The 24502-nt window shown below is 44.1% G+C and overlaps 1 protein-coding gene across 3 annotated transcripts in view; it reads left to right on the top strand.

Annotated features, from left to right (window-relative positions):
- Nucleotides 1-24502, top strand: part of rad18 (RAD18 E3 ubiquitin protein ligase) — a 285566-nt gene that overhangs the window by 12118 nt on the left and 248946 nt on the right. For 2 of the 3 annotated variants that reach the window (XM_043708545.1, XM_043708543.1), the window contains exons 4-5: nt 482-498; nt 893-974. In XM_043708545.1, coding sequence (XP_043564480.1) covers nt 482-498; nt 893-974 — 99 coding nt within the window. The remainder of the gene's footprint in view (nt 1-481; nt 499-892; nt 975-24502) is intronic. The other variant, XM_043708544.1, reaches the window with a different exon arrangement.

The following is a 24502-nucleotide window of genomic DNA, read 5'->3' as shown; positions in this document are numbered from 1 at the left end:
GGGGCGTCTGGTGCTCGGTGTGGGACAGTGAGGGGCGTCTGGTGCTCGGTGTGGGACAGTGAGGGGCGTCTGGTGCTCGGTGTGGGACAGTGAGGGGCGTCTGGTGCTCGGTGTGGGACAGTGAGGGGCGTCTGGTGCTCGGTGTGGGACAGTGAGGGGCGTCTGGTGCTCGGTGTGGGACAGTGAGGGGCGTCTGGTGCTCGGTGTGGGACAGTGAGGGGCGTCTGGTGCTCGGTGTGGGACAGTGAGGGGCGTCTGGTGCTCGGTGTGGGACAGTGAGGGGCGTCTGGTGCTCGGTGTGGGGCAGTGAGGGGCGTCTGGTGCTCGGTGTGGGGCAGTGAGGGGCGTCTGGTGCTCGGTGTGGGACAGTGAGGGGCGTCTGGTGCTCGGTGGGGGACAGTGAGGGGCATCTGGTGCTCAATACAGGGCAGTGAGAGGTTCCTGGCGCAGCGCAATGAAAGGCGTCCTGTGCTTCTGCCAGTGTGGGAGCGACTGAGGGTGAGAAACAGACAACGTTAGAAGGAGTGCAGTGATTGGGGAGAAGAGAGTGTTGCAGGCTGGGGTGGGGTGAATGCTCTGTTTTCTCATGTAACAGCAAGACAAGATTTATATTGATTGACTGTGAGGCACTGAGTGGTGAAGATGAATGTGACTTTCATTTTGATCCTACAGCATCTGCTGTGTGTTCTGCTCTTTGTCAGTAAAGAGAAATGATTGATCAGTACAAATCTTGTTTATTTAACTTCACAGGCCCACAATTGAATAGGCTTGGCAATGACGCTGTATAATGTAATCTTTGCATAGTATAATCTAGATCAAGGTGACGACTCCATGTAGGATGGAAAATTCTCTCTGGAGATTTTGGACATCATGTGTCTTCTTTCTTTCTCAGGCCATGGATGACCTGCTGCGCTGTGGCATATGTTTTGAATACTTCAACACTGCCATGATGATCCCTCACTGTTCACACAATTGTGAGTATTCTGCACGCCATCAACCTAACCTAGGCACCCGAGATGTTTTTACCAGTGCAGTGCAATTCCGTAGAATTGTGAAGACATTTTTATACTGCTGTCTGTGTGACATGTAAGGTGTATTGTTTTAGATGGGCGTGTGTCAGATGTTTGTTATCACAGCGGCTGCAGATGGGCTACAGTGACAATGTGTATGTATGGGACAAGACAGACCAGTTTGACATATCATGACAGCAGATCTGGCAGGCAGCAGCAGTAAGATACAAACAGTTATAATGAGCTGATTTTGGCTCTGTCAGGGTTGTGTTGATTTTTCTTTGGAGGGTTATTCATTGAGGCCTTGTGAGATTTCTCACTATCTTACAAACTTGCATTGTCAACTCCATACCCTGCCCCTTTGCCATCTCTGGACATCCAGTTTCCACCCCACGCGGTGTTTCCACAACAACTTGCCACAACTCAGCAGGCTTCCACTGACATTGCTGGTGCCTGCTCCATCTCTAAAGGGCCTGATAAGCGTTGGTCCTCTCCGGCAATGTAATGGCACAGCAGCCATACTGCCCTTGGCACAAGGCTGGCATGGCTGACACTCCCTTGCATGTACAACGACATTGATCTCAGTCTCTGCTTAAGCATCATGCTGCACACTTTACCTGTCTGAGCTCCCTCACTTATGTTAGCGCTGTTCTGTCTCCGGTGCCCACTGTAGAACAAAATCTTGATATTGTTCAGTTGGGGAACATCACAAGCAGGCGAGCAACTGCACAAGTACAAACACAAACCTGAGCTTTTGTACAGTAATTATTTACAGAAAGCAAAATGGAACAAAACTGAAGCCAGCAGGGGCTGAGCCCCTAGAATGCCAACTCTATTTTGACAACGTGACCAAAATAGTTTGGAGTTAACAATTGTCAGCTGCACCCAGCTTTCGTCTGCTGGACCTGGGTGTCAGGTTCTCTCTGGCTCCTAGCACCAAACGCAACTGAGCTCTGTCATGAAGAGCATCGGCTTTCTCCTCCCCCCATGTAATCCTCCTTCACAAATGTTTCTCCCATTCCCCAGTTTCTCAGCATCCAGCCCATTGCAGTTGTGCAGAGCGCAGCACGTCCAGATGATGTGGCAGACTCTGTCTGGATTAGACTGGAGAGTCACTCACAGACCGGTTTGAACAGCAGAACCACTTCTTCAGTAGCTCCCCGATCTGCTCCGCCCTAGGGAAGCACAGGCAGCATTGTATCGGTGCTCTGCATCCCTCGGGTTTGTGTTGTGAGTTGTGGTCAGCATGGATATCTCTTGCCCATCCCCTTGTAGTCCCAGTAAGGCTCCTGGAAGCTCAAATACAGCAAGTACAGGAGAGAGCTGCAGGATGTAGGAATGATGGCAGCTTCCAGAGTAGTGGGCGCACACCTCCACAAAGTGGTAATGGTGACCACAGATCACCTAAACGTTAATGGAATGGAGCCCCTTCCTGTTGATGAATTCCGCAGTGTTGTGATCCAGCCCTCTCAGTGCCTCCTGTCTGAAGTCAATAGCACGCTGTACCTGGGGGACGCCAGCTATGTTCTTCAATGCGACAGCTTAAGCTGTAACACTGACCCCATTACGTGGGAGGGACATGACCTGGTGTGATCTTACATAGGAGGCATCGGTCACTGTGCTGGTGTATTTGTGGAGGTGCGATTGAGAGATCCCACACAAGATCAACTATCACTCCTTGGAAATAGCCAGTTACGAGAAGTTCATCCTGAGGGACTGTGGAGCTGGGACCTCTCCCTGAACCAGGGGCTGCTCACCCTCCAGTTGGAGCTGCTGCTGTTCCTCGGCCAGCCATCAAACCTGGTTCCCCCTGCGTCCATCTTCACCTTCTTAGGAAAGGCAGCCCCAGCCCCCAACATCCCACCACTGGGAAGGATCGAAACAGGACTGACGAGAGTTCTTTAGACCTGGGAACAGTAATTGGTGACATTCCCTGCAGATTAGGGCTGCACACACAGCTCCACACAGTGCAACCCACTCTACCTGGATAATGAGGGAGATGTCTCCATAATCCAATCGCTTTCAGGTTTAATCTGGGCATCAACTTGCCATGTGGCTGAGTGACTATCTAGTGCCATTGAGAAGGGAGTGCCTGCAGCCATTGTGGCACTTAACCAACCCTGGACCCACATCAAAAACTCAACTAAACACGGCGTTCAGTCCAGAGCGTCGTTACACCAACACGATAGAGGAGGATGCAGCGTGTGGCTCATGGAGGTTCCCCTTCAGCCAGCACGGTTCCTTTATAACATCACTGCTGCGTACTTCCACATCATTTAGATGCTCAGGTTCAACTGGTGTTCGCAATGGGACGTAGCAAATCACCTCTGACCAAGGTCTGACCTAAGCATCCTCATCTGAACACAGAACGATTAGGCAAGGAAATGATCACTAATCCATTGAAGCAGCATTTTGTGGTAACAGATGTGTACAATGTTATGGCGTCCAGCAAATGTGGATCCTGTGCATTTGTCCATTAAGCTGTCGCATTCCGCTGACCCTGGTCTTCATAGCATTTCTTCATAGCAGTTCGTGTCTAGAGAAGGAAAAGTGATGGTAGTAAAGGAACGTTGTGCTGGACACCATCAGCGTGGAGCTCCATTTGGTCACTAGGTTACATCCCCAAAGACAGCTAATGGCAAAAACAAAAACAACTTGACACTCTGTGGAAAGGTAGTTTGGAGATCGAAAGTTGTTGTAAACTCAGAAAATTAGCATTTTACAGTCATTGAGTAGCTCAATGAAGCAGAATATGAGACCTTGATGGTATGGTCAGTCAGTGCTTCTGCTGTGCAGAATATCATAAACTGTTCACTTTGTGTCACAGCAGGGTGCAACATTTCTTTTGAGGGCTCGTCTTGATCATTACTATTTGATTTTCTGGGGTTACTTCTTGGTTTTCAGGGTCTACATTTTCATTCTCATTAACTTATTTAGACTTATACAGAAGCAGAAATAGAAGAATTCATCAATCTCAACAGTTATCATCTCTGTGAAACTAAAGCCATAATGCAGAAGAAAAGCATTAACTTCCTGGATAACACCGAAATTAAAATTTGCATGCGATGAAAGTAATTGATGCACACTTGACACACATGACCATTAACTAAAGCGCACCTTCCGCAGATTAGCGAGGTTACAGCTAGCTAATTTGTTTCCAATGTTTATAAACAAAGCTGGAATGTTTTAACCTGGCTGTCACTATACTTTTTGCTGCATCTTGGATGTCACTCTCAGACTCGCATTTAACGTATGACCATGTCAAAAAGACTGTGCGGAGAGTTGGTAAGGTAAGGATTTTTAAAATCTCTTTTGGCAATTTAGAGCATAGGCCTGAAAGCTATGGCAGTTGCAGGCTTCTCTTGCAGGATGTGAAAGGTAAAGGTCACCACAAGTTGCCTGCTGACTTCACCTGCAAGAAATACACCCAACTCCAGCTCCTCACAGACCATGGTAGGGAGCTGGAGCTGGATGAACTTCAGATCATTCGAGAAGCTGAGGGGGCGATAGGGAGCAGTTATAGAGAGGTAGTAACACCTTAGTTACAGGATAAAGTGACTGCCAGGAGAGGGAAAGGGAATAAGCAGTCAGTGCAGGGATCCTTTGTGGCTGTTCCCCTCAATAATAAGTGTACTGTTTTGGATACTGTTGAGGGGGACAACTGACCAGGGGAAAGCCACAGGTGTCTGGCATTGAGCCTGGCTCTGTGGCTCAGAAGGGAAGTGGGGAGAATAGGAAAATGATAGTGATAGGAGATTCAATGATTAGAGGAAAAAACAGGAGATTCTGTGATCACAAGCGAGACTCCCAGATGATATGTTGCCTTCCGGGTGCCAGGGTCAGGGATTTCTCGGATCGAGTCGACAGGATTCTGAAGCGGAGGGGGGGGACTTGGTGAGCAACCAGAAGTTGTGGTACACATCGGTACCAATGACATTGCTAAGAAAAGAGATGAGGACCTGAAAAGCGAATATAGAGAGTTAGGTTGGAAGCTGAAAGGCAGGATGAGCAGAACAGTAATCTCAGGATTGCTACCGCTGCCACAGGCTAGTAAGGCTAGGAACAGAGAGCAAGTGCAGCTGCAGAGCTGGTGTAGGAGGGAGGGCCTCACATAGAACATAGAATAATACAGCACAGAACAGGCCCTTCGGCCCACAATGTTGTGCCGAACATTTGTCCTAGCTAAAGCGCCAATCCATGTACCTATTCAATTGCCGCTTAAAGGTCACCAATGATTCTGACTCTGCCACTCCCACAGGCAGCGCATTCCATGCCCCCACCACTCTCTGGGTAAAGAACCTACCCCTGACATCCCCCCTATACCTTCCACCCTTCACCTTAAATTTATGTCCCCTTGCACTCTCTCCCTATTCCTTGCCTCACTGTCACGTGGCACCGGCAACAACCCAGAGATGACGACTAGCTTTTAGCTTCCAACCTAACTCCCTGAGCTCCTGAATGGCCTCCCCACCCCTCTTCCTACATATGTCGTTGGTGCCAACGTGCACCACGACTTCTGGCTGCACACCCTCCCCCTTAAGGATTCTGAAGACACGGTCCGAGACGTCTCGGACCCTGGCACCCGGGAGGTAACAAACCATCCGAGAGTCTCGCCCATGTCCACAGAACTGCCTGTCTGTCACTCTAACTATAGAGTCTCCTATAACTAGCGCTCTCCTCCTCTTCCCCCTTTCCCTTCTGGGCCTCAGAGCCGGACCTCGTGCCAGAGACCTGGTCACTGCAGTTTACCCCTGCTAGGCCTTCCCCCACCCCCCCCAACAGTATCCAAAGCGGTATACTTATTGTTGAGGGGAACGACCACAGGGGATCCCTGCACTGCCTGCTTCCTCCCCTTCCCACCTCTAACTGTTGCTGAGCTACCTCTGTTCTCTGGCGTAACTATGTCCCTGTAGCTTCTATCTATCAGCCTCTCGAATAATCCTCAGTTCATCCAACTCCAGCTCCAGTTCCCTAACGTGATCTGTGAGGAGCTGGAGCTGGCTGCACGTCCTGCAGGTGAAGTCGGCAGGAGCATCGGTGGTCACCCCTACCTCAAACATCCTGCAGGAGGAACATTCCACTGCCTGTGCTGCCATAACTCTACACTTAGTCTCCAAAACAAGAACACTAAGTAGCTTACCTGTTCAGCCGACTTGAGTCCTATTTTTTAGGTTAGAGGAGGAGGAAGGTGGGAGACACTACACGTGGATCATTGGGATACGTTCTGGGGAAGGTGAGACCTGTACAAGGAGGACTGGTTGCACCTGAACTAGAGGGGAATAAAGGTGATAAATTTAGAGCATGGATCAGTACTTGGAACTACGATGTTGTGGGCATTATGGAAACTTGGATAACACTGGGGCAGGAATGGTTCTTGGATGTTCTGGGGTTGAGATGTTTCAAGAGGAATAGGGAGGGAGGTAAAAGAGGTGGGAGAGTGGCATCGCTAAGCAGGGATAGTATAACAACTGCAGAAAGGGAGGCCGTCGAGGGTTTGTCTACAGAATCAGAATGGGTGGAAGTCAGAAACAGGAAAGGAGCAGTCACTTTACTGGGGGTTTTCTATAACCCTCCCCCCATAGCAACAGAGACACTGAGGTGCAGAAGTAAAAGGGTTGTTGTCATGGTTCAACTTCCCTAAAGTTGATTGGAACCTCCTTAGTATAAATATTTTGGAGCAGACTTTATCACTCAATATGTAGGAGAGGCCATATTGGATTTGGTGCTTGGCAACAAACCAGGTCAGGTGTCAGATCTTTCGGTGGGAGAGCATATTCGTAATAGTGATCACACCTCCTTGACCTTTAGTATAGTCATGGAGAGGGATAGCAGCAGACGGTATGGGAAAGTATTTAATTGGGGGAGGGGGAACTACAATGTTATATTTATGTAGAGCATAAACTGAGAGCAGATATTCTCAGAGAAATGCACCACTGAAATGTGGAGATTGTTTAGGGAGTACTTGCAAGTGCTGGATCGGTTTGCCCTACTGAGGTGTAGAAGGGATGGTAGGGTGAAGGAACTGTGGGTGACAAGGGTTGAGGAACATCTAATCAAGAGGAACAAGGACGTTTACTTAAGGTTGAGGAAGCAAGGATCAGACAGGACTCTAGAGGGTTAGAAAGTGGCCAGGAAGGAACTGAAGAACGGATTTAGGAGAGTGAGAAGGGGGCATGAAAAAGCCTTGGTGAGGAGGATTAAGGAAAATCCCAAGGCTTTCTACACTTTCATGTGAGGAACAAGAGAATGGCCAGAGTGAGAGTAGGGCCGATCAGGGATAGTGGAGGAAACTTGTGCCTGGAGTCGGAGGAGTTGGGGAGGTCCTTAACGAATACCTGGCTTCAGTATTCACTAGTGAGAGGGACCTTGTCATTTGTAAGTCCAGCGTGAAACCGGCTGAAATGCTCGAACACGTTGATGTTAAGGAGGTTGTGCTGGTGATTTTGATAAACGTGAGTTAGGTAAATACCCGGGCCAGACAGGATATATCCAGTGTTACTACGGGAAGAGATTGCGACGCCTTTTGCAATGATCTTTGCGTCCTTGTTGTGCACTGGAATACTGCCAGATGATTGGAGGATGGCAAAGGGGAATAGGGTTGACCTGGAAATTACAGGCCAGTCAGTCTTATGCCAATGGTGGGTAAATTAGTGGAGAGGATTCTGAGAGACAGGATTTACGATTATTTGGAAACGCATAGCTTGATTAGAGATAGTCAGCGTGGCTTTGAGAGGGGCAGGTCATGCCTCACAAGTCTTAGTGAACTCTTCTGAGAAGTGGCAAAACACATTGAAGGTAGAGCAGTAGATGTGGTGTACATGAATTTTCACAAGGTGTTTGATAAGGTTCCCTGTGGTAGGCTCATTCAGAAAGTTAGGAGACATGGGATACAGGGAAACCTGTCTGGGTACAGAAGGCAGAGGGTGGTAGTCGATGGAACGTATTCAGCCTGGAGCTCGGTGACCAGTGGTGTTCCGCAGGGATCTGTTCTGGATCTCTGCTTTTTGCGATTTTTATAAGTGACTTGGATAAGAAAGCGGAAGGGTGGATTAGTAAGTTTGCCGATGACACGAAGGTTGGTGGACTGGTGGACAGTGTGGAGGGCTGCTGTAGGTTGCAATGGGACATTGCCAGGATGCAGAACTGGGCTGAGAAGTGGCAGATGGAGTTCGACTTGGAAATGTGTGAAGTGATGCATTTTGGAAGGTTGTAATTGGGTTCGAATGCAGAGTACAGGGTTAAAGGCAGGATTCTTGGCAGTGTGGAGGTACAGAGGGATCTTGGGGGTCCACATTTATAGATCCCTCAAAGTTGACACCCAAGTTGATAAGGTTGTTAAGAAGGCGCATGGTGTATTGGCTTTCATTAGCAGAGGAATTGAGTTTAAGAACCGCAAGGTTATGTTACAGCTTTGTAAATCCCTGGTTAGACCACGCTTGGTGTATTGTGTTCAGTTCTGGTCGACTCATTATAGGAACGATATAGAAGCTTTAGAAAGGATGCAGAGGACATTTACCAGGATGCTGTCTGGACTAGAGGGCATGTCTTATGCAGAAAGGTTGAGGGAGCTAGGGCTTTTCTCGTTGGAGTGAAAAAGGATGAAAGGCGACTTGATAGAGGTGTGCAAGATGATGAGAGGCATCGATAGAGTGGATAGCCAGAGACTTTCCCATGGCAGAAATGGCTATTATGAGGGGGCATAATTTTGAGGTGATTGGAGGAAGATTTAAGGGGGATGTCTGAGGTAGGTTGTTTACACAGAGAGTGGTGGGTGTGTGGAATGCACTGTCAGCAGTGGTGGTAGAGTCAGATACATTAGGGACATTTAAGTGAATCTTGGATAGGCACATGGATGATAGTAAAGTGTAGAGTATGTCGGTTAGTTTGTTCTTGGAGTAGAATAAAAGGTCAGCAGAACAGCGAGGGCCGAAGGGCCTGCACAGCGCTGTACTGTTTTATGTTCGTTTTATTGGCATACACTAAATGTACCACTGTATGTTAGGTTCTGAACACGTGCAGCTTGAACTGGAGTTACCACATTCGTTGGTAAGTAATTCATTGCTTCAGTGATTTAAAGTTATCCTAGTTCTGAGTGTTCCCTTTCCCATCACAATGTCTTCCTGTCTCACCCTCCCTTTCAGCTCAGCCTCCTCTATCCTTTTTTTTGAGGGTCGGGGTAGGGAGGTGGTGTTTCTTCTCTCCCCCCCCCCCCCCCACCAACTCCGTGCATTTTGAACACTTGCACAACCCTTAGCGGCCTATGTTTTATCATAGTATTAGGTAGTGCTTTAGAAATGTAGTAACTTCCCTTTGCCCTTATGCTTGGCTTTCTTGTCCCTGTTTGGAGCCACACTGATGGCCTGCTGTTATTGCCTGGACTGGACATGCCTTACTGTGAAAGTACAGTTAATCCGAATTTTACATAGTTAATCCTACAATGATTTTTTAGCTTCTCACAAAACATATTACCACAAACCTCAACAGACCCACTAAAACTCTCCATCAAAAATATATATGTTGGCACAAAAAAATTTGAACATTTTCCACCGCTTTACCAAATTAAACCTCTCATAAAGAATGAAGACTGTGATCCCTTTTCTTTATCAAGCTCCTGTCTGCCCATGAGTTTTTTAGGCTGAGGTATCAAATCTTGATTTATGGTGCAGGTAGTATATTGTTAATCTGTGAATTCTGCTTTGAGCTCTTCTTGTCAAATCACTAGCTCCACCCTTAAAAGTTTTTTCATGAGACTAGTCAATATTAGTTCAGCCAGGCAACCAAATTGTTGTTACTTTGTCCATGTTGAGCAGCCTGTTATTTGAAAGGAACTCATCCCTCTAGCACTATGTCGAGTATTTTTCTCTGAATTGTTGCCTTTGTTTGTGGAATAAAGCTATGACTTTTGGCAACCTGTGAGTTTTATTTCATTTGTTTTATGGGAATCAAGTGTGTTATTAGAAGTAATTGAAGCCAAACTATGTTCGGTATCTCTTCCTACCTTTGGTGTTGGATAAGTGAGAGCTGACTTATCAGTTCCTTCAGCCAAATGTCACTCAGGCTGACCATTGTTGTTCTTGGATGAGGCCAGCTCCTATGTGCTTCTGGCCTCCGATCCATCACGCTTCCTGTTTCTTACCTCAGGCTAAAGTTGATGGAGTGGCAGGTTTCACTCTAGTTAAACTCCTTCGCATTTGATGTATTGCCATGATTGTTCCCCCCGAAGCGCTGCTTTGTCCCTTTCACCTCACCATTACAGCCAGCTCTCTAATCTGTACCTTTTTTCATCTCAACTTTTACCCGTCCTGTCGAAGCCTCCTGCTTCCATGCTCCATTTACTCTGATTGAACTAAGACTTCTGTAACCTGGATTCTCTCCCAGATTTTCAACACGCTGAGCCTTTCCAAATTCTCTGTGTTTTAATATTTCTGTCCTGCAATCCCACAGCCTAATCCTGCCCAGCCTAAGCATGTTCTTCCAGCTACATACCCCTTGATGTACATTTTGCTGATTCTGCAAGCCTGTTTGCTCTTCATATTCCCTTGTGGGATGCGGGTGTCACTGGCAAGCTCAGCATTTCATAGAATCTCTACAGTGTGAAAACAGGCCATTTGGCCCAATAGGTCCTCACTAACCCTCCAAAGAGTAGCCCACCCAAACACATTCCCGTACCCTATTATTCTACATTTCCCCAACTGGCCTGTACCTAGCCTACACATCCCTGAACACTCTGGGTAATTTAGCATGGCCAGTTCACCTAACCTGCACATCTTTGGGAGGAAACTGGACAACCCAGAGGAAACCTGCACAGACACTGGGAGAATGTGCGAACTCCACATAGTCGCCCCAGGCTGGAATCGAACCCAGGTCCCTGGTGCTGTGAGGCAGAGGTGCTAACCACTGAGCCACCGTGCTGCCCATCCACATTGTAGTTCATCCTTGATTGTTTTTGAGATGGTGGTGGTGATGACCTATCTTTTTGGACCACTTTGTTCTCTGTGATTAGAGCTTGTTTTGTAGGGATTTTGATGCAACTGAATGGCTTGCTAGTCTGCTTCAGATTGAAGTTGGGCGTCAGCCCCACACATGTGGTTCTGGTGTGACACATATTTGCAGACCTGGTGTGGACAGTGCATTACCTTTAAGGGACAATAGTGTGAGCTACTTGGGTTTGACAACAGTCAGATTGTGACATGGTCACCAAACATTGATAAGACACATTTACTGACTCCTCAACAAATTAGCATTGTATCTATTCTGGTTAGGGGAGTTGGCGGTGGACCAGTTAGGGAGGCGGAGGTCAGCGGGTGTCTGGTCTGGTTGGAGGGGCAGTCAGTGTGTGTCTGGTCTGGTTGCGGGGGAAGTCAGTGAGGGTCTGGTCTGGTTGGAGGGGGAGTCAGCTTGTGTCTGGTCTGGTTGGGGGGAGTCAGTGAGGGTTTGGTGTGATTGGGGGTGGTCAGAGAGTGTCTGGCCTGGTTGGGGGTGAGTCAGTGTGTGTCTGGTCTGATGGGGGGGGAGTCAATGAGTATCTGGTCTGGTTGTAGATGTCAATGAGCTGGCACAGTTATGGTGGGTAGAATGGCTGCTTTCTGGGCTGGAAGATTCTTGGGTAGCATGAAAATGGTGAGGCCTTGATAAATCCCTGCTTGGAATATAGCAGTACGAAGCCTTGACATTGTCCATGAGAATCATGCTGGTCACTGTAGGTAATTACCGTGTAAGGAAATGTGGAATTGCAGTCAGGCCAGACTTACACGTGGTAGATTTCTCTCCAATAATGCATTGTATCAGATGACTGGGTCTGGTGCTTTGTGATATAACCTACTCTTTGCATCACAGTTTCTTGACTGAGGAAATGACAGTGAACATACTCCTCAGTCACTGCACTGCAGCTGTGACTCTGGGAGCTTGGGAATGATCTGGGAATGCCTCAGAGATTTATTGAATTGATTTCTTATTGTTCCATCTTGTCCTGTCCCATTTTACTTGGTAAACTGACTAATCTCCAGTTCCCCCATCTCCGATTAAGCCACATTTCACCATGCTGTGAATTTTCCTAAATTCTTGCCAATTGTTGCTGTGGCAACATTTTGACCTGCAGTTTTTCTTTCCTCTTTTTTTTGTCTTCCTGTTCTTCCAAATTCCTCAGCTAGTCTCTAATATCAGCAGTTGAAATGACCATTCTTAAAGTGAACGTGGATGCTGGAAATCAGTGGATTGTTTAGGACCAAGGGTGGGAAGTAACCTGATAGGAATATGGGGAGAAAAACGAGAATGTCACTGGTTTCTGTTTGAGTGATGCTCCTCTAGAATTGTTTGTCACAGAATACGAAGCATCTTAATGAGTATGCAGATGAGTCAATATGTGACAATGTCTGTTTCAGTGTGAATGAAGCAGAATTTGTGCTCTCTTCAACGCCCTAACAGTTATGCACTAATTAAATTTGTGGAAGTGCATTTTTCTTAGACCAACCGAATTGTTTCATACAATCACAGAAAAGTTATGGCACAGGACGGGAACTTGCAGCGCACTGTACCTGCACTAACTAAATAAACTGGCTGCTCATTCTAATCCCACTTTGTGGCTCCTGGATCCTAGCCTTTGTAAACTGTCAATCTTTGTGTGTGGATCCAGGTTCCTTTTAAACAGGGTTTCTACCTCCACTATCAAACCAGGCAACACTTTTCACATACCCACCACCATCTGGGCAGAAAGGCTTTTTTCCTTCATGTCCCCTCTAATCCTTCTATCAATCACTGTAAATTGCTGCCCCTTCCGAATTAACTTCTGTGTTGGGGAAACAGCTCTTCTCTCTGCACTCTGTACAGGCTCCAAATAATTTTGGACAGCTCAATTAATTCATGCCTCAGCATCCTCTAAACTAAATAAAGCGATCCTAGCCTGTCACTGGTTTCTTGCTTGCATTGCGAGAAACCCTGGCACCGTATTGTAAATCTCCTCTGTACTCTTTTTCCAGAGCAATTATGTTCTTTCTGTAATGTGGTGACCAGAACAGGGCACAACATTTCAGCTGTAATCTTGACAGGGTTTTACACTGTTATGGCATTGCATACCTGCTCCTATATTTTGTATCTTGCCCAGTGAAGGAAAGCATGGCAAATGCTTCCTTTTGCACCTTATCTATCTGTCCTGCCACCTTTGAGAGTCCTATAGATGTGCATAATGTATCTCACTTTTTCTATTGTTAATAGCCTCTTTATCTTTGTTTGCCCTCTCTAAATGCATTACCTCTCATTTTTCTGGTGAGAATTCCATTTCCTATTTTTCCGTCTACTACTTGGTATCATCCCTCAGTCAAGACCCATCCACTTTGCTATCAACTACACGACTAATTTTCATGTCATTTGCAAATTTCCCAATAGTGCCTCCCATATTTGAATGTAAATCATTAATGTATACCACATTGACAAGCACCATTATTGTGGAGCTGGAGAGAGAGAATGGAAGGGCCACTCCTTTTGCAGTTACGGAGGAACCTCGATTATCCGAATGTCAATTATCCGAATATCAGATTATCTGAAGGGGATCTCGAGGTCCCGATAGAAAGATTACATCAAAGAACGTTTCAGCTCTGATCATGTCTTTTGTTTACAATGATTAAAAATGATTTCGGCTTACTGAAATGCTGTCCTAGACATTGATGGAAGCCCAGATGGAAGTCCAAATGACTGACCTCTCACCCTCCCTCTCCCCACACTTTATCCATGGACCTCTACACAGAGGTGAACCCTACATCCCCCTTCCCCAGATATTCTGTCTAACATTGTCCTGTACATGGCAGAGGTGGACCTTGCCAAAATGTTGTGTGAGTGTGTATGTGAGAGAGAGAGAGAGAGTGAGTGAGTGTGTGATGGGGAGATTGACTTCGCTTACTTTCTGAAGCAAATAGTACAAAAGATTACAACCTCATCTCAGACAGAGGTTACATGACGAGTAGGAATTGCAAGAAAATTCTGACCCCCAGAGGGGAGGCATTGAATTGATCCACTGAATGATCAATTATCTGACCGAAATAGTGCCCGACCATCTCATTCGGAGAATCGAGGTTCCTCTGTAATCTGTTGCACTTTGTCCTATTTTCAGGTGATCAATTGATCTTGTAAAATGGTGGAATTGTTTTTATATCAGTTTAGGAAGTTGGGATTGTTTGTCCTTTTTCCATAAAAGCCAATGTTTTGTCAAATATCTAGTGTTGTTGCTGAACAAGACCATTTAACAGCACAGGCATAGCATTCACTCTTCTAAGTTATGTGTGTACATGTATGCCATGTTGTTGTATACAGCATTCTAATGAAGTCACTAATGGTTTGTCACTTACGATGGAAAATGATAAATTGAGTCAATTCAGTATAGAACAAATTAAGATCCTTCAAAAACAATGAGATGCACCTCAAATAAATGCATGTCAAATCTTCGCTAATGTGACCTGAAAATATATATCGCATGTTAATCAAAAATTCAAGAAGGAGAAAGAATAAGCTTCAGAAATCTTGCAGAAACAAGATTGTTTATTGGGATTAGTAGGACAGGTGATTTTAAAAAAAACGCAGTTAGAATTACAAAAAGGGCGTTTGAGAAAAATCCAGTTTCAGATACAAAGCATTCCAATAATAATTATTTAACTCAATAACCAAAAGGCTATGAGCCCGAATAGGTGTAAATGGATCTAAAGCTGAGCACGAGCAGGTGGTTAAAATATCAAATGAAAATGTTGTCTCCAAACTCAGAAAGTAGCTCTTGGGAAAATCTCCTGAAGAGCCGTGAGAAAATAAAATGCTTGGGCCTGTGTGGAGCAGGCTGTTTCTGTGGAGATATCTTTACAGTTGTACTGTGCTGAGAAAAACAATTTCCTTTTGATCTCAAACTGCTCAGAGGCACGAGAGAAAATTACCCAAAAACTTCAAAAGCTGTGATTTCAGAATTGATGAAGAGCACAGTTGGATGGCAGCTTCATGAGCAAAGTGTTCCAGCAGGAAACCGCATTCATCCTGCGAAAATAAAACTTAAAGGGTAGATATTGGGACTGTTTTGTCTTTATTGTAAATTGTTTTTGTTACATACTGCAACATTCTCCTCAAGGCACTAACTCATGGCTGAAGTATGATACCAGAGGCATGAGCTGTCCATCTGTATTCCTTATGTATGAGTAGACAGTGATACTTGTAGGGTGTTTAACCACTGAGCAAATTCTAGTTTTCACTTGATCATAAGCCAAAATCCTGAGCAGAACTTGCCTGTTTCGAGCCATGGTTACCAGTGGAGTGGATATTTTAACACTTGTCATTACTTGCACGCAAGCATCCTCTGAGTGTGATTCAAATAGTTATTTTTCCTTTCACTTTCCTGCACACTACATGGTATATGTGAACCATCATGATTAAGTAGGTTCCTGTCAAACGTTTTCCTGTCTAAGATTGTGCTGGAGTGAGTGGGGAGGTGCAGGACAATGGCAGTGACGATTGATAGGATCGATGGCAAAGTGACCATTTGTTGATGGAGCTGAAATTTAAACATAGGCACCAAATGAAACATATTTCCATATTGTTTCATCAGTGGATCTCCAGTGTCATCCACTGAAAATCAGTACAGTGCATGCTTTGATCTACACTGGAAACTGAGTTAGGATTTCTTAAGTGCGTCCAGAGTGTTAGTGTTTAATTAGTCCATTTAAAGTTTTTAATTGCTACCAGTCAACTTTTGGACTTTATTGAAATCTGACTTTAAGTGAGTAATTTCTCTATGTTTGTATTGGAATAAACCAGACTTGGATTCTGATTTACAAATTCATTGTCTGATATATTCATGCATTGTGACCCTGTTTATGTTACTCGCAGGGTTCCTGCTAGTATCTATCTTTGCAGCTTGCAACAGTGTGTTGAAAGAAATGGCAAAGTCTTGACAAGTTGTGTATAGTTTATCATGTGTCCTTGTGTGAGATGGAGTAGCAGTACTGTGGCATGGTAATTGTGTTGACAGCTGTTCACACTTTACTCTCACTACCTGACACTATTGATCATCTGCAGAGACTTATTATTTGGCCTATTGACACTCCACTCACACCATTTATAAAACGTTTGATCTATCTGCCCATTGATCTCTCTCTGCCTATGAATTCTGTGCCTGTATGCTTTTTGTCACTTCACCTGATGAAGGGGCAGCGCTTCAAAAGCTTGCGATTTCAAATAAGCTTGTTGGACTATAAACTGGTGCAATGTGACTTCTGACATACCAAAAACAGTTACAAGTGACTATAATCCACAGGACTTAAGCAGGATGCTTATTTCCGTCCATTGTGCACTTAGGGATAGGCAACAAAATGCTGGTTTTGCTCGCGATGCTTATCCCCCTGGATGGGTGTTTGCTTGTGTTGAATTGAGATCATTGTGCGCTCTTAGACCAGACTTGTGATTTCTTAGCTTGTACCTGACCCAAATCATTTGTGACTGGACGAGCTGATGTAAGATGCAGAAGTGATCACCGGATTGATTTAAATCATTCTACTCATCACAGGGGACTTACAAACCCTCATATTCAGAAATGTGAACCCATACTGCAGTGTAATGCTAAAGATCTGACATGAATGTTTCCTGTGCTTGCGAAAGGCTCTTTGGTATTGCCCTGCATTATGTTCACATTTGTGTACGAATGGACTTGTGAACGGACTTCTTTCATCTCAGGAACCGGGGTACAAAGTCTTCCATATGAATGCAATTGTGTTTTTTTTCCCCCTTTTTCTCCCCCTTTCTCTTATCTGGAAGAAACCTATGCAAAACAAATTTGATCTCTTCAGTTTTGTCCTTAATGAACACAGCATTTGAACAGCTCAGTATATAACATTTAATTAGTGATTCTCACTCGGGCATAAGAGGGCTTCTTTGAGAAATGGGAACAAGGGAGAGCTTTTCGAAGATTAGGCTTAAACTATGTAGATAAGCTGGTGCCAGTGGAGCTTTCTTTTTCATTTAGTCTAAGTACAGGTAGTAGGAGACAGTGAGGTCTGCAGATGCTGGAAATCAGAGTTGAGTGTGTGTTGCTGGAAAAGCACAGCAGGTTGGAGCACTTCATCATCGTTGATTTTCCTGCTGCTTGGATGCTGCCTGACCTGCTGTGCTTTTCCAGGAACACACATTCAACTAAGTACAGGTAGTACCTGAGCTAGGAATCTTCATTGCCAATGCTAGACTTCACGTGGAAATTTTGCTCCTTTACAGTAAAGTCCTGCTATTTGTGTGATACTCTTGGTAAATTCACAATAATATTTTATCTGTTTTCTGACAGTGATGCAGTCTTCGCTCACACGCGTGGTGCATGTACTGTCAGCCATTTTCACCATTTGCAAAAGTAATTTGATTCTGGTGTTCTCCATGGACACAGTCCCTGTGAATAGCAGTACTTTATTGAATCCTTTACCTCAGTTAGATACAAAAATCGGTTGATACAGAGATGTATTAATCCTGTGCATGATGAACCATCAATATGCTGTAAATTCTCAAAGGTGTATTTAAAAAAAATTCTCAGTTTGCAATCTTAAAATTTTATTTTGAATGACATTCCGTGAACTACCTATTGCCATTATTAGTTATAATGTTGACATATGATTGCTGTATTCTCATCATTCTCACCAATTATGTTTCACATCCTTTTCCAAGGTTTTGTTTGAAAATCCTGTGTACATTCTAGACAATTTTGGCTGTAGTTATAATGTCCTTTCTTACCAACCCTTAACTCCTGTCCATCTACTGCAGTTACAGGTTATTGACCCTTGATGGGAAACTCTGATGATGTCTAGATTGTCCCTGTTGCACCCAAACAAAAATAGGAGCTTGATTTTCCCACAATAGTTTGGGAGCATATAAATATCCATTCATTTGCAAAATCAACACTCAAACTAGCTGGATGTAGGTTTGCTTGCTGAGCTAGAAGGTTCGTTTTCAGACATTTCATCACCACACTCGGTAACATCTTCAATGAGCCTCTGGTTGAAGCATGATAGTGTAGCCCACTTTCTATTTATATGTTTGGGTTTCCTTGGGTTGGTGATTTCATTTTCTGTGGTGACGTCATTTCCCATGGTGATGTCATTTCCGGTTCATTTTCTTAGAGGGTGGTAAATGGAATCCCAGTCAGTGTGTTTGTTGAGAGAGTTCTATTTGGAATGCCATGCTTCTAGGAATTCTAGAACATTATTTTAATGAGCCACCACACACTGCAGCACAGAGGAACTATGCAGAGCAGAAAAAAATCACGTATACAGTGTATTCAAAAATAATGGGTACCCAATGAACACAGTCCGCCGATTGTTTTGCAACAAACCCTAACACGTAGACAAAACTCGTCCAGAAACCCTAGCCACTCTCCCCTATATCAAAGACATCTTGGAAATGACTGCCAGACTTCCCAGACCCCTTGGCATCATGGTAGCCCACAAACCCACCAACACACTAAAACAACAGCTAATGAACTTGCAAGACCCTATGCAGACAACAAGCAAAACTAATGTCATTTACAAAATGCCTTGTAAGGACTGTAACAAACACTACATTGGACAAACAGACAGAAAACTAGTCACCAGGATACATGAACATCAACTAGCCACAAAACGGTATGACCCTATCTCACTAGTATCCTTACATACAGATGAGGAAGGACATCACTTCGACTGGAACAACACATACATCCTAGGACAAGCCAAACAGAGACATGCAGGAGAATTCCTCGAAGAATGGAATTCCAAATGGAACTCTATCAACAAACACATTGACTTGGATCCCATTTCCCACTCCCAGAAAAAAAACAGTAAATGATGTCACCATAGGAAATGATCTCACCACAGGAAATGACATCATCAAACCAAAGGAACACCAAACCAAAGGAAACCCAAACACATAAATAGAAAGTGGGCTACACCACCAGTGCTTTATCCAGAGGCTCACTGAAGATGTTACGTAGTATGGTGACGAAATGTCTGAAAATGAACCTTCCAGCTCAGAGAGAAACCTACATCTAGAACCACAACCTGAGCTACAAATCTTCTCAAAACTCACTAACACAAAGTAGCATTTATTATTAGTCAGGATTTCTACTTGCCTTTCGCCTTGCCACTCAGGAAGATTCTCTCATTTGTATTGTAACGGATCCAGCGCTGTTGTACCAACGCATGGAGTTCTGATCTTTAATGCTGTGTAAGAGACCACATAGTTTGCCTCTTTGGGACTATAAATTGAAATGGAAGTTGGACTTCATAATAATACAGTTGAAATACCAGGAGAACTTTACAACCTGCAGAAAAATTCTAGTGTTGCATGTTTTTAGCTTGCAAGGCTAAAAACATGCAACTAAGAAAGCTTATAAGAAAGAATTTTAACAAGAAAAAGGACGTCGAGCCACTGGCTTAGTTATCAATGTGAAGAGCGACCATCACCTTTATAGAGTGTTATCAGTGCTTAAAAATACCCCCCCCCCCCTGCGGATTTTATTAGGGTCTTTTTGAACTGCGGATTTTTGATTAGCTCTTCTACTTTTTGTCCTGAGTCAACCCCTGTTTCTTATTCGTGAATGAATGTGTAGGTACTTGGGGTTTTTGAAAGGTTATAGTTTAAGTTGTAGAGTGTAGATTAGATATAATTTATTTTCTCTGCCTTTTGCTGAAGTTACAATAGTAGTATTATTTTGTTATGTCCTGAATAGCAGTCAGTAAGGCAAGTTGGTCACCTTAATGGTTTCATTGGATTTTTATATATTTTGGGATGGGCTGTGGAAGAAAAGGTTCACGATTATTGTGACAGGTGACAAATTATCCTGATATTTTAATGTTTATTATTGTAGAGCCTCCAGTCCTCATGGACCGCATCTCTGGCAGATCGTGTTCACAGTGTGAAACTCATGGGTCTTTTTTTTGCCACAGCTCCCGATCCGGATGATTTTGCAGAGTGCTGAATCAACCTTATTGAATACAGTGCATAAAATGTGAAATGGATGGTGATTAATAACAAATCTAGGATCACCAAGTTGATGGCATTTGACACTGAATTAAGAATTGAAGGAAATGGAAGTTCCCAGTAAAAAGGCTTATAAGAACAAAATGAGTGCATAAGATAAGAGTTACCAAGAATTTTTCTGGTACGTCAGGATATAAAGTAATAGTAGAATCACTGGCATATATGCAGAGCCAAGATTAGTGAAGATTTATCCAAAAAAAATATATACTTATAAGGGAAAAAGATAGAAATGTGGCAGAACCACAATGATGGATCCAACAGATTCAACATCACTGATGCAGTTGGTGGCAACTGGATACTTGAAGGCGGTCCACAGAAATAAATTGGGGTTCTTGCAGAACTGAAGGATGAACTAGGGAAAAATATTATTAGAAATCTTGAAGAAACATCTAGATCATGCTGGCCGATCCAGCGGAATGCAGAGCATCAACAGTGTTGGCGTTATTTATAAAAGGAAGCTGGGAGGATGCTTGTAATAATAAGCAAGTTACTGTGACATCAAGTTATATTCTCGAATCATTTATCGGTTATTGGCAAGTGGGACTCCTAGAGAGCTGTAAACTAAATAGGAAATGACAAATTTAAAAAGTTTTGTTTGTGTAGAGCAATTTGAATAAGTGCAACAAATGTGGATGTCATTTACTTGAAATGGGTAAAGGATTTGGTAATGTACTATATAGAAACATGAAATTGGCTGGCATAGTGCCACTGGCATTGCCTCTAAATCAGTAACAGTGGGTGGGATTTGTGACAATGGGCACTATTTTGGTTGGAGAAGTGGTGTTTTGAATTTTTAGTGTCTGGTACCAGGAGTAGTGAACATTTCAAGTGGTTTAATTGGGACAGATATGTAATTAAAATAATGCAATGACCGCAGTTTTGATTAATGGGAAAATACTAACTAGAGAATTGGTCTGAAAAGCAATCTAGAGGTCAGACTAGATCCCTGAAGAAAGCTGATCAGTAATGCAGCAGCGGTTTAGAAAAAATAGCAAATAAGCTACTTGTTGAATAAAAAAGGCTTTGATTGGACGAAGATATCAGAGGTAAATTGATTTGAACATTCCATCAACCGTGATCTAACTCAGCTTGAGGTGCTCCAAAATCAACCCTGTTCTCAAAAGGTGATCAATCAAATGATCTAATTGCAACATTGTGTTCAATTCTGGGTAGTGCCCACATAGTGTGAATGTGACTTTTGAAATTCCTTCTACAGAATGCATTTTAAATGGAAATAGTACAAAATGCTATTAAAATAAGGGGCTAGCAAATGAAACATAGGATGGATTAAGGATTAGATTAGATTAGATTAGATTACTTACAGTGTGGAAACAAGTCCACACCGCCCCGCCGAAGCGCAACCCACCCATACCCCTACATTTACCCCTTACCGAACACTACGGGCAATTTAGCAGGCCAATTCACCTGACCTGCACATCTTTGGATTGTGGGAGAAAACCGGAGCACCCGGAGGAAACCCACGCAGACACGAGGAGAACGTGCAAACTCCACACAGTCGCCTGAGGCGGGAATTGAACCCAGGTCTCTGGCGCTGTGAGGCAGCAGTGCTAACCACTGTGCCACCGTGTCGCCCATCTGGAGCTCTTCTTGTAAGAAAAAGAACTGAAGAGAATATGACTGAGAAATTCAAAGTAGTGAAAGCATTCAGGACAGTGTAGTGAGCTTTTAATATCAGAAGTCATAATCTGGTATACGTTCTTAAATAACAAGAGCCCACTTTATTTTTAGCTTTTTACTTTCTAGACAAATGGAGTCTATTCAGCGCACTTTAGTTCATCAATCAAAATGAAAGAGACTGACCACTCTCCATCACATCATTCAGTCATGTTTTGAATAAATGTTTGGTTTCAGCCTTCGCTACTTTAGGACTAGTCTTTCTTGAAGCAAATTTGAAATACATCTTTTTTCACTTGTTCATGGATGTGAACATTGTTAGAGAGGCTGGAATTTGTTGTCCATTCCTAATTGCTCTTGAATTGAGAAATCACTAAAACAGCAGCTAATGAACTTCAAGGATCCTATACAGGCAACAAGCAAAACTAATGTCATTTACAAAATACTTTGCAAGATTTGTAACAAACACTAAATTGGACAAACAGGCAGAAAACTAGCCACCAGGATACATGAACATCAATTAGCCACAAAAAGATATGACTCACTCTCACTGGTATCCTTACATACAGATGAGGAAGGACACCACTTTGACTGGGACAACAAATCCATCCTAGGAGAAACCAAAAAAAGACACGCACAAGAATTCCTCGAAGCATGGCATTCCAACTGGAACTCTATCAACAAACACATTGACTTGGATCCCATTTACCATCCCCTAAGAAAAAGAACAGGAAATGACGTTACCACAGGAAATGACATCACAAACCCAAGGACCATTGCTTCATCCGGAGGCTCACTGATGATGACACCTAGTATGGTGATGAAATGTCTGAAAACGAACCTTCCAGTTCAGTGAGCAAACTACATCCAGAACTTGAGTACAAATCTACTCAAAACTCACTAACAGGAAGAATATTCCTGATGACCTGGGAGTCCAGAAGTAGGGGGTCACAGTTTAAGGTTACGGGGTAGGACTGAGTTGATGAGAAATTTCTTCACCCAAAGAGTGGTGAACCGGTGGAATTCTCTGTCACAGAAAGCAATCAAAGTCAAAACATTAAATGTTTTCAAGAAGGAGTTGGATGTAGTTCTCAGGGCTGAAGGGATCAAAGGGTATGGGGTGAAAGCAGGAACAGGGGACGGAGTTCGATGATTAGCCTTGATCACACTGAATGACTGAACAGCCTTGAAGGGCTGAATGGGTTTTCACTGAAAGGTTTCTTTTGAAACAGTCAAAATGTAATTTGGAATTGTGACCTAAATGCATTGTTTTTAAGAATGCATGTCATAGAGCCATTAGTCACAGAGATGTACAGCATGGAAACAGACTCTTTGGTCCAATTTGTCCATGCCGACCAGATATCCTAACCTAATCTAGTCCCATTTGCCAGCACTTGGCCCATATCCCTATTAACCCTTCCTATTCATATGCCCATCCAGATGCCTTTTAAATATTGTAATTATACCAGCCTCTACCACTTCCTCTGGCAGCTCATTCCATACATGTACCACTCTCTGCACGAAAACGTTGCCCCTTAGGTCCCTTTTATATCTTTCCCCTCTCACCCTAAACCTATGCCATTTAGTTGTGGACTAGGTTCCCTCCCACTTGCCCCGCCCCCAACCCAGGGAAAAGACCTTGTCTATTTACCTTATCCATGTTCCTCATGATTTCATAAGGTCACCCCTCATCTTCTGACTTTCCAGGGAAACATCCCCTCCTCCCCCCAAGCCCTCTAATTATCTCAAATCCTCCAGCCCTGGCAACATCCTTGTAAATCTTTTCTGGACCCTTTCAAGTTTCACAACATCCTTCCAATAGGAGGGAGACCACAGTTGTCCACAATATTCCAAAAGTGACCTAATTAATGTCCTGTACAGCCACAACATGATCTCCCAGCCCCAATACTCAATGCTCTGTGTGATCTCATTAAATGTCATTGCAGCTACGTGAGGTGTTAGTGATTGGAATGTTCATGTTGCTGAGTTTATGACAGAGAAACCGGTTAAGGTTTTGTTTTTGACTTAGAGAAGAATCAGGAGTTCAGTTCAGAAGGAGAGCTTCTAGCAGGAGTTTTTAGTTCATAGAATTTATTTACCTTCATTTACCTTGTGGGCGGCACGGTGGCACAGTGGTTAGCACTGCTGCCTCACAACGCCAGAGACCCGGGTTCAATTCCCGCCTCAGGCGAATGACTGTGTGGAGTTTGCACGTTCTCCCCGTGTCTGCGTGGGTTTCCTCCGGGTGCTCCGGTTTCCTCCCACAGTCCAAAGATGTGCTGGTCAGGTGAATTGGCCATGCTAAATTGCCCGTAGTGTTAGGTAAGGGGTAAATGTAGGGGTATGGGTGGGTTACGCTTTGGCGGGTCGGTGTGGACTTGTTGGGCCGAAGGGCCTGTTTCCACACTGTAATGTAATGTAATGTAATCTAATCTAATCTTCATAGAATTCCTATAGTTTGGAAACAGACTATTTGGCCCAACAAGTTCATACCTACCCTCCGAAGAGTAACCCACCCAGACCCATTCCCCTATCACATTACTCTACATTTACCCCTGACTAATGCACCTAACTCTCACATCCATGAACACATGGGCAATTTAGTATGGCCAATTCACCTAACCTGCACATCTTTGGATTGTGAGAGGAAACCGGAGCACCCAGAGGAAACCCATGCAGACACAGGGAGAACGTGCAAACTCCACACAAACAGTTGCCTGAGACAGGAATCGAACTCGGGTCCCTGTTGCTGTGAGGCAGCAGTGCTAAGTTGTTTGGTTGTATAGAATGTGAGTATAGCCGAAAGAAAAGGCACGTTTAGACAAAGGTTTTCAACTTGT

Source organism: Chiloscyllium plagiosum, chromosome 18 (genome assembly GCF_004010195.1).
Source record: "Chiloscyllium plagiosum isolate BGI_BamShark_2017 chromosome 18, ASM401019v2, whole genome shotgun sequence".
Lineage (NCBI taxonomy): Eukaryota > Metazoa > Chordata > Chondrichthyes > Orectolobiformes > Hemiscylliidae > Chiloscyllium > Chiloscyllium plagiosum.
The sequence above is the reverse complement of the archived record's forward strand: the minus strand, read 5'-3'. Positions and strand labels throughout refer to the sequence as shown.